This window comes from Lampetra planeri, chromosome 5 (assembly GCF_965212315.1).
Source record: "Lampetra planeri chromosome 5, kcLamPlan1.2.h2, whole genome shotgun sequence".
Lineage (NCBI taxonomy): Eukaryota > Metazoa > Chordata > Hyperoartia > Petromyzontiformes > Petromyzontidae > Lampetra > Lampetra planeri.
Genome location: NC_136111.1, coordinates 6353852 through 6365224, shown reverse-complemented (window position 1 = coordinate 6365224; position 11373 = coordinate 6353852). Strand labels below are relative to the sequence as shown.

General features: G+C 41.0%; 1 protein-coding gene across 1 annotated transcript; it reads left to right on the top strand.

The window, feature by feature from the left end:
- The first annotated feature begins 560 nt into the window (after positions 1–560).
- Positions 561–2962, top strand: RCVRN (recoverin). The gene is made up of 3 exons (XM_078594244.1): positions 561–1095; positions 2284–2395; positions 2739–2962. The coding sequence occupies exons 1-3, from the start codon at positions 715–717 to the stop codon at positions 2825–2827; spliced, it is 582 nt and encodes a 193-aa protein (XP_078450370.1). The 5' UTR covers positions 561–714; the 3' UTR covers positions 2828–2962.
- The last annotated feature ends 8411 nt before the right edge of the window (positions 2963–11373 follow it).

Genomic DNA, 11373 nt, shown 5'->3' with positions numbered 1-11373 from the left:
AGTATTTGGTTCATATTGTGGTGCGCTACTAACCACTGCGCCACCAGGCCCCCACTATGACTTACTCGTTCAAATACCCACGTAATTATAGGTCACCGGGTTCCAAGTGCAGTGTGCGAACCACTGCGCCATGGCTCCCCTAACACAAAGATGCATATCAGACAGAAAAAAAACCTCACATTCGTCAATAACAATGTCTTAGTAAGTCATAGGTAACGTTTCGGGTAATGGTCCTTCATAGCACATCTGGCAGTGTTATTGACAAATGTGTTGAGAGTTTGTATGTATGTTGTACTTCTGTTCGCACCGTACGTAGCCAGTCGTGAAAATCTATATTGACTCAACCGTGGCGCGAAATTAGCCAACTGTGGTGTTTGAGCACCACTGGTAATGCAGCCTCATCATATCGTTTGTCTAATATATTACATTTAAAAGGTGCTTTAAAAACACGGTGGGAATACAAGTTGTTTTCGACTGTCGTCCACTGCGTCAGAAAGCTTGGCTTCTTAACCAATACACTTATTTGACATTAAACAGGCGAGACTGCCAAACTAATCTTCGGGACAATCCGCTTCCTTCCTGTAATACCATTAAGGGCTAAATTTGGAAAGATTATATCAGCATAGGAGTAAACAGGAGGGGTCAGTAGAGTCATCATACGGGCGCTACAGGTGGTGTCTGCTGGCATCGAGGCACTAGCACAGCCTGAGAGCCATGGGGAACACCAAGAGCAGTGCCCTGTCCCGCGAGATCTTGGAGGACATCAAGCTAAACACCAAGTTCTCGGAGGACGAGCTCACCGAGTGGTACAGCTCCTTCATGCGCGACTGCCCCGACGGACGCATCTCGCGAGAGCGCTTCGAGAAGATCTACGCGCGCTTCTTCCCGAACGCCGACCCCAAGGTGTACGCCCAGCACGTGTTCCGCTCCTTCGACAAGAACAGCGACGGCACGCTCGACTTCAAGGAGTACATCATTGCGCTGCACCTCACGTCGTCCGGCAAGACGCAGCTCAAGCTCGAGTGGGCCTTTTCCCTCTACGACGTCGATGGTAATGGCACCATCAACAAGTCCGAGATCCTGGAGATTGTCAAGGTAAAGTGAGAATCGAGCTCGGTGTGCATTCTTGAGTATGGCGCCACGGTGGCGAGTTGTTAACTACCTCGCCTGGTATACAGTAGGTCTTGGGTTCCATCCCGACCATGACGCCTGTATATTTGGAGATTGCATGTTCTCCCTGTGGTCGTTTGGATTTTCTCCAGGTCCTCCATTTATTTCCTCCACATTTAGAAACGTGAGTTTAGGGTTATTTAGTCGCTGCTGTAAATTTCCACTTGATAAGCCACTTCGTTGAGCTATCATTTGTGGCCAGGTCACTTCTGAAAAAGAGCTATATAGCTCAGTGGGCCTTACCGAGTAAAATAAAAAATAGTTTTATCGTTTTATTTTGCTGTTGCCAAAATCGTCAAACTTGAACCCAATATTTGTTGTGATACTACATTGGTGGAGCAGAGCCAGTGGTGTCAATTCCATATTTCTATGACCAGGACCAGGTTTTTCAACAATTTCTGATTTCTCACAAAGTTGTATTCATCTTAATCAGTCCCATAATGATAGCGGGTTGAGCTTTATATAATGTTTTAGATTACACAATACAAACATTCTAACAGGGAAAATATATTTTTTGCAAACTAAATATGAAGGCTTGTAATTGAATGAGAATTGTATTCAGATACATTTGATAATTGGACACTCGCAACATACTAACCGAACTTAAAAGTAAAAAAGGAAAATCAATGGTCCAGCTTTTCATCCAAAATAGTAAGTATTTTTTTAACAAATTAAATTTTGAGTAAATATAGAATTGATTTGAAGTGAGATGCTGGGACCTGAATTTAAATGTTATGTTTAGTTAAAATGCCATGGTCAATGTAGGTATCATTAATTGATTTAATTCAACAGGAAGGCCCAATGAGCAGTTCTATTTCATGGGCGTCCTGCGACGATACAGGACGTCCATGGATTCTCGACTATCAAAATGGCTCAATAAGTGTGAATGTTTTTATTTCTCTTTGAAATACATTGTTAAAAAAGATACAGTTATCTCACACTTACTAGGTTTACCAAGGGGCAGCGAAACATATATTAATGTTCCCGGCCTTGCCAGGGGTCTTGATGAGTATAACTATTGTGTCATATTGGAGCTGGTTTATTAAACACAGATTTCTCACTTGCGTCTCCTGCATCTTCGGTGAAAAGTGTCATTGCTGATTACATTTGCAGGCGATCTTCAAGATGATTCCTCCCGAAGAAGTGAACTTGTTGAAGGATGATGAAAACACACCCGATAAGCGCGCCGACAAAATCTGGAAACATTTTGGGAAATCTGACCAAGGTGGTAATTCATCAACACATCTTCTACTCTACAATTTACAATCATTCCACCCTTTACCCTATTTATATTCGTAATTCCATCCTGTGTCCTATCTGTTTTATACAATCATCTCACTCAGTACTCTGTTCATCCCATACCATCGCACGGTAATGCGGTATAGTGTGCCGTTTTTGTTTTCCCTGTGTTCTGACATCATACCTTTATGGAAAATGTTTTGCACTCCTCCCTAAAACAAAAAAATAAAAGTGAACAGCAAAACATGACGTGTAACATGGATAACTTAAAACAAAATAGCTGCCTAACTTGACTGCATGTACTCTATTTTCATCCTGTGTGACTCCAGATAAGCTGACAGAAGGTGAATTTGTGCAGGGCCTCAAGGACAAGGATGAGATCATGCGTCTGATTCAATATGAGCCACCGAAGAAGTAATGTTGGTCACCTGTTCTGCTTGGGGCTAACGTTGGGCTTCTGTGGATGATAATTTTGTTAATATCTTGTGAGTGTGTTCAACCGTATCGCCCTTGTAAACGAATCAAAAAGGATAAGTAAAAAATATGAAGCACATGTAGTTGTCTCTTTCGTTCTTTCGTTTTACAGCACTCTTCACAGAGTGCCTAAAATGTATTTAAAGGTAACTGCAGTAATTATATACACACAAGTGACTTTGTTTAATGCTGTGAGCGTATTTCTTACGATAAAAAGTGTGACTTCATTGCACTGCAGTGGCATCTGGTGTGTATGCAGTTTTGGGGTAGCAACCCACCTAATATTAACCTATATGTTTTTAAATAAAATATTAACACAGTTGTGAAACAATTTAAACGTTTTAATATAGTTAAAGCTCGTGGGTAACTTAAACCATTGCTTACGGTTTTTGCATATTGGTTAAAATTGAATCAAACTAACATTTTAAAGTATGAGGCGCTTTGCTTTGTCTGCCCCAGTGAGATGCACATTTCAGAATCTCATTTGCCAATTTAAAGAACTCCCACAAAGTGCTACCCTTTGAAGAAAATTAAGCAGAAAGTGTGCCAATATTTACACCCCTGGTCATTAACAAGAAGGTCATTTGCATGGGGATTGTCACCCCTTGGCCACCGCCCCACTAAAAACGTGACCCACCAGCTGCCACTGTTGCAGTAAATATGCTGCATCTGTAAAATGATATGGCATAAAAGGGTGACAGTAAAACACGAATCTCCCATTATAGTTAATCGTATTTTCATTTAATCTGCAGCATTACGACTTTTGCCTGGAAGCTTCTGCTCCATTTGATGCTGCTTGTGATGTAGGATCGATTTTACAAAATAAGAGGGTTATGAAAAAGTCTGTGGCTAGCCATAGATAGCAGTTAATGGCTGACCCTGATGAAACTATCTGTGCAATGAATTTGGCCCGTCGATGTGAAATTCCATCCATAAGATACATTTCGGCTTGCTCATCAAACCTAAATGAATTCTTGGTGCATGTTGGGTAATTCATTCATTCATATCCAGCAAAATCAATGGCAGTCACGGCAACTCAGAACTCATGATTTAAGAATTGAGAACTTTAAACACTAGAAACACATTTTTTCTATGAAATGTAATCATCCCGAATTTCCTTTTAACTGAACATTCACACGTTATTATAGACGACAAATATCTATGTGAAGCCTCAACTTTTAAAATTAAAAAATTTTGGGACTACACTTTCATCACTGGTTTATGGATAAACTGTAGATACCAAAATAAATCCAACCAGGATGTTTAGTTTGAACTATTATCATCACCAGCCATGATTTACCTACTGCTGGATGAAGCTCACCCAAGCTTGCACCATTGCTCATAGTATGGCAATGCTCCATCCATCTAACACTTGCACGTGAGTTGATTTCATTGCCCCATCTCTGGGGTGGACGTACAATTGGGCATGTTCCCCCTTCTAGTTCCCACCCTCTCGTGTGTCTCCACCATCAGCCATCATCTCTTTTAGGTGATGTGTCCTGCCCAAGCCCACTTGTTTCTGCTGCAAATCTTTAGCAAAGATGTTTCGTTTAACTATAATGCACCTACAGTAGCTGTGGCTGGAAATATTATTGAAAGTAATTCAACCGTCCAGAAACATTACATGTAACCGCCCAGCAACTACTGTATACTCTTTGGTTCTTTCGGTAAAGTCACGTAGGTAGAAAATAATAGATCACGACGTTTCGATCGCAACACAAGCAGCCGTCATCAGGTGAGACCAACATATCAGGGGAAATGCTGACGAAGGAGAAAGAGCTGCTGCAACAAGAGGTTATATCAGGTAGGAGGAAAGGGGCCGTCCATAAATGACGTCACGCACCTAGGGGGGGGGGGGGGGTTGAGAAATGTGACGTCACATCAAAATGCGCAACTTTAAATAAATATAGACAACACGTTCTACTTAATTAAATAGACTTTTTAATAAATGTTTTCTCCTACAACATCAGAGTGCAGCGCCGCATTAAATACGCACTACAATGACAATAGTTTAAAGCGATTTGAAACATGTTTTCTTTTTTTGGGGAGGGGGGCCAGAGCTGTGTGACGTATTATTTGAGGGGGGGTCTGACTTTTTGTGACGCCGTGTGACAAGGGGGGGGGGGGGGGTCAAAAATCGTCCAAAATCGCGTGACGTCATTTATGGACTGCCCCAAAGCTGCTGATGCAGGCTGCTTCTAAAGGGTAGACATGGGCGTACCCCAAGAGTCATAAACGACTGATGCGCGTGAGACAAGGGGGAGATCGGAGGCAGGAGAATAGAGAGGTGGTGGTGCATAGATAAGAAGGGGGGGGGGGCTGCCTGTGAGACAAGGGGGGGGGGATCTGTGGAGGGGGGAGAGAGAGGGGGGGGTTGGGGCATAGATAATCGGTGGCAGGGTGAGAGAGAAGCTGTTTTAGTGAATGCGACTCAGAGAGTCGAGAATAGCTGCTAACATCGGCAGGCAGTATGTGTGTTCTACTGCATGTGTGTTTTAATAAAAACAAAAATTGAGTTTGCGAGAAAATTGACTTGTAGTTTTTATTTATTAATAATACGTTGTACATGTACTGCACTTACATCAACAGTACGGGTTAAACAATGCGTCATTTTATCGATATATATTTTAAAATTATTATTGATTCGTATAAATGATAAGCTTACATGAGCCCTTCAGCCACTAGAGGTGTTATAATGCACCTCAACAACAACAACAAAACTATGGATATATTTGTTTTATTGTAAATCATAAATCATTGAGTTATGAGGGCTACAAATCTTTACAGGTTTAATTAAAACACATTTCTTGGTGATGCTCTAATCAATACAATTACGCAAATTGGATTACTGTGGCATCCTAAATGTGGCCGCATCTCAGGATTCTGTACAGAAACAGGTAGTCGGTGATAGATTTAAAAAAATATGTCTTGAGCCTTGAATTGGAGAGGGGCAGGAAATCAACACCACAGATTGCTGGTAGAAGGAAGTTCTGGGCAATGGGGGCAGCAGAGTAAAATGAGTGACCTCCTACTGAGTGAGGAGGGTTCACTGGCAGAACGCTTCGGTTTCAGGAGTGGTGAGTGCATGGAGGGTAGTCATTTCCATTTTGTGCAGCCATTGACGATTAAACTGGGTTCCCAATTGTCATAAGCTGATGATCTCATACTGGTCACCAATAACTGCACAACAAAACCAATATAACATTTGTTTTTTTTACTCAATACGGTTTGTTCATCTCTGAAAATGAAACAAAAATAGTTTAACAATAGAAACACATTCTTTGCAGGAATATAATAATTATATTATCGTGATTATTATTGTTATTACCCTTGTTTATGCAAGAAAGCCTTACTGAGTCTGAATATATTTTCGGAAGGGTCCTACCAAATTGTATCAGAAGGGGCCATGTTGTTTCATGTCATCTCAATTGAGTAATTTGTTGGTACATTTTCAGCATTGGGATGTTTGGCCTATACCAGTTACGTTGTATGTTTTTTTTAGCTATGTGAGGAAACCGGAGAACCAGAGGAAAGACATCCAGAACAGGGGGGAAGCATACAAACGCCAATTACAAGGGTACCCAAGTTGGGAATCGAGCCCAAGCCCTTCTTCTAGCTGCGAGACACAAGCGTTACCACTGGACCTCCCTGCTGCCCGTTGTTGTGGGCAAAGAGGCTTATGGCGGCGACTACATAAATGGTTCTGTAGCAACATCTTATCAGGCTATAATCTGACACAGGGTAGTTGTGAATATACATGTCTATATTTCATCATATGAAGCCAATAGCACAATCACAAAATATGTTGGATTATTTTTACAATGCCATGTTTTGAGTACAGAACTAACCTCAACACATTTTGATAATGAATACTGAGACAGAGATATGAAAAAGTAACTCCATCACAAATTTTAAGTATCGCATCACAATAAAAATATATATATTATTCATATTACCTCTGCCACAGTCTCCCTTGAAAGATAAAATGTCAATGGTCCAATAGGTATGGGAACACAATGATCAATCAGAGCAGCTTCACCCAAAATGTTGTACATGGACATGTGCTGGCAATGATTTCGTGCTCCGCAACTGTGGGTTAAATAAAGATACGTATTACTATCCGTGCTTTCGCAAGCCGAGCATACGCTCTGCCGCATAGACTCTGGTGAACTGAGAGATGATGAGCCGTATGGGATACACCTTCGCCTTGGCTGTCCCTCACAATCCCACGAAAGTCTCATAGTTGAAGGAACTCAAGCCGTGGCATCACGTGGAATCTGCAAAGCACATTGCTCATTACGTAGACTAAATTCACCTTAGTAATCTGTTCGGACGCAGGGTCGCATGCTGGCCACAACACTAAATGGGCCTTCATTGATTGCTTGCTAGACCAACTTTACACGAACGTGTTTCCCGGATCATAATTTGTACATGTATATTTACCATCTCCATATATATAAAAGGCAAAGTTGTGAATATGTGTGTCTGTTCAAAGATGTTTAGCGTACTTCCCGACATGCAACAAACTGGAAATTTGCCATGTGGGTACTTTCCAGACTGTACACCATGCAAAATTATAAAAATACACTTTGTATTTTTTGTGGGGGAGGGGCTCAATAATCCATATTTTTTGCACGGCAAGTGAGCTGTGACGTCACATCTGTCACGTGACCTGCGCACGTGGAAGCGTAACGCATTGTAGTGTAGTGGTTAGCGCGCTGCGCTACGAACCCGGTGACCCGAGTTCGAATTCCCGCTCCATGGCCACCACCGATGACGATTATTTTAACCGGTCCTGGACCCTCCCCTTGGTCGACTCAGCCTCAAATGAGTAACTGGTGTGGTGTGTGAACATCGCCACTGGGGAGACAAAGGCGGCCGGGCGTGGTGAATCCAAGTCCCGGGCGAAGCCGGGTAGTAAAGCGAGTATAGAATAAAAGAAAGTGTTTTGAAACTGTTTCCATTTTAGTATTCCGTCATGTTTTGTGTGAATATAAAAAAAAATATTTAAATGAATGAGGTAATATTAGTCAAGGGTATGGGTCTGATGCTACGTATGGTGCGAAAGAAGTTCAACATACACACACGTGTTGATGTAAATGGCAACACAAGCTAACATTACACGCGTCGAATGAAGGTGGCAGTATCATTTGATCTAATTCATTTGATAAAGATTGCACGTACATAATGGATACACATGACCTGTCCAGCTACGACACTTCATAAACCACAATAATGAAAAAATAATACATTATCGATTATTATTTTATTTCTATCATTATTTCTATTATTTTTATTAATTTTTTACCTACGTGACTTTACCGGGGAAAAACCTAAAAGTATGAATCCTTGCAGTCACGAAAGCTTCAAATCTAGAATTAATACATTCTCGAATCGTGACACTGAATCCAAAGCAAGGGGGGCGAATCATTCATTACATCTTGGGTTTTTTTTTTACAACTTTTATGCGGATAGAAAGCTAGCTACATTTACAAAACAAAACATTTATGGTGTTTCGCCATATTTTCGCCAATCACAATTGGAAAATACTCTTTCACTCATCAGACCGCATATATTGTAATTTTAAAATGTAATGATCAATGTAACGGGCATTGACAACTATGATAACTGATTTATATAAGCTTAACATTGAAAAGTTTATTACACACAGGGACCCAAATAATGTATTTACAATACTGTAATAACCTCATATCAATACGCTTCGACCTTGCAATTCTAAACAGCACGAGCAATAAATTAATGGCAAAAATAAGCGCTTTTTATAACCATGACCACATAATCCTACGTACTTAATCGCATCAGTAGAAATCTGCATTAAGCTTTTGCTTTCAGTAATGTGCAGCATATTGAGATACATCATGTGTGTGTTGGGCTCTTAACTGTGAACGTGAGTTGTACCTCTGTAAAATAGTAGTAGAGTTTATTGCTTAAAGAAACAGCATAGCATTGTAAAACAGCATTTCTAAATACTGCTAATTATTAAGCTCAAACAAGGTTCGACAGCTGTCCAAAAGTCTGCTAAAGCCTACGCCACAACAAAGTAGCTTAGTACCGTACGTCTAATATGCTGGGGGTCACTCCACATGTCACGCAGTATTTTTAGTCGCAATCTGCATTTAATCCAGTACAGTACGGTATTTAAAAAGAGGCCCGATAAACTATGGCCACTCACAGCTTCCACGTACAGAAGGCAACACACTCCACGTGGTATTCCCAGGTTTCAGGTGATGTGTGAAGGTGCTTGACAAGTTGGAAGGTGGAGGCAGAGTATGAAGTTCTGCTCGTGCTGAACTCGCGGCCTTATGTCCCATAGGGGATGGAGAGGATTCAGCAACTAACTAGTGCTGAACTGACATCTGCAGCACGATGTAGCTTTGCGTGGTTGTACCGCAAAGCTCTCCGATGCGTTGTTCGGCACGATGTACAGCGAGCTTCTTCTGGAACTGAAACGTCGGACATCAGACCGAACAACACGTGGTACAACCCAAAAACACATCAGGGATTTCCCACTGTAGCAGATATCTCGGGAATGGTTTCGAGAAATGTTATTCATGGATGTATAATCAATTTATCAATCCATAGCTAGATGAAGGCCTCATCACACTGTCTCACTCATGGGGGATTTGTTTGGCCATAATTCACCAGGTTGTTCACAGTGGGTTGGTGAAGGGGGTCGGGTTCAAAACCACTTTGCCATACAGGTCACCAGGTTGATAGCGCGATGTACTCACTGCCTGCGCCATCGCTCCTCGTCCTTAACTTAATAGCAGATGAGGGCCTGTTGAGAATAAATATCACTTTTTCAAGGGTGACCTGGGTACTCGGCAATTCCTTGTCAAGAGAGACCTTGGTCATGAAGACAATGTAAAAAGGTCAAAACCAAATGTAATGCGTGGTCGGATTTCATTGCAGCGGTTTGGTGGATAACGTTAAGTTGACAAGTTAGTTAATCTTTGATATTTTACTTGATAATTTAGTTAATAAGCATCGCAAGAGTCACATATAATTCGCCTGTTTAGTAATAAATGCACAAGCATACTTTAATTGCCTTTCTGTTCAAATTCAATGGATTAAATGTATTAATATTTCTACATATGTAAAACAATAGTATACACCCCAGGGAACGAATGTGGTTTTTTTTAGGTAAGGAGGATGTTCTAGACGTCACACTTGAAGAAGTCACCAATGCCCTTTGCAGCACAAACAAGGAAAACCTCATAAGCCAGATGAAATAACCAAAGACATCATTAAAGAAGATGGTATCAGCTGTTGGATCAGAATGAACTGTTCCAGGTTTCAAGTTTTCTGTGCATAACTCTGAGAGATGGATAAGCAGTCGAACATATGTACTGTACAATTGAAATCCTCAGTTTTGCTATTGTATTTAATTCACCCAAACAAGCACTAAATATAGACGTGAGCTCTCAATACCTTGTCAACCGCATTTCGAGCTTTTACGGTGACATCATAGCACGATGCACGACCACAGATGGTAAACATAAAGTCGATATTTATCCTGAAGTGCAATTGAATTGCACTGAATTATTGTATCTCCACAAATATGTATGCAGTTGTATCATTGCATAACAAAATAATGCAATTTTATTTTCAATGTATGGGATTAAATATTGAAATACAAGTACTGTATTGATGCATTTTCTTGCCTTCGTTTGATAGTTTAAAATATATATAATAACGCTTTGAAACAGTTTTGACAGTTGTGCCTTTAAATTGTGGTAGCTTTTTTTAAATTCCCATTGTGCATCTTGTCTACGCGCTTCTGCTACAACACAATCAAAATAAATTTAGATTTAAAGCTTTCGTGACTGCAGGGATTCATCTTCTTGGTTCTTTCGGTAAAGTCACGTAGAAGGGAAATAATACAATAATAAAAATAAAACATAATAAAATACAATTCACACGACGTTTCGGCCACAAAGCAGGACGGCTGCTTGAGTTGTGGCCGAAATGTTGTGAGAATTGTATTGTGTTTTATTTGTATTATTTTATTATTTCCCTTCTTCGTGACTTTACCGAAAGAACCAAGAAGAACAATCAAAATAGGCTGTCATGCAAAGGACACCCATGCAGAGGTGCAAACAGATTAGGGCCCTCAAGTGGTTGCTCCAGGTCTGGCACTAAAATAATAATAAAAATCCCGGTTACTCAGCAACCGGGATTTTGCTTAGCGGCCAGCTACAAACAGCGCTATTGAAGTTGCAATGAGAGTTTGCAGGTTTGCATGAACACATGATGTATGAGACAACGCAGCCTCAACTTGGATGAAGGAAATAAACTCCACGAGAACGTGTTAGGAGCCGTAGAAGTTATCGTAGGCAAACGCTTGTTTGATTATACTGCACTCCATTACGGAGTGAGCGCACAGTTGCGCGATGACGTCACCGCGCACAGTTGCGCGATGACGTCACCGCACCCAGCGGCGTTGTCGGCCGCGTGCGTGATGACGTC

Excerpts from the sequence above, each read along its gene's own strand:
- RCVRN (XM_078594244.1), top strand. The coding sequence starts at position 715 with ATGGGGAACACCAAGAGCAGTGCCCTGTCCCGCGAGATCTTGGAGGAC. Across the intron at positions 1,096-2,283 it reads AGATCCTGGAGATTGTCAAG|GCGATCTTCAAGATGATTCC; the intron begins GTAAAGTGAGAA and ends TTACATTTGCAG. Across the intron at positions 2,396-2,738 it reads TTTTGGGAAATCTGACCAAG|ATAAGCTGACAGAAGGTGAA; the intron begins GTGGTAATTCAT and ends GTGTGACTCCAG.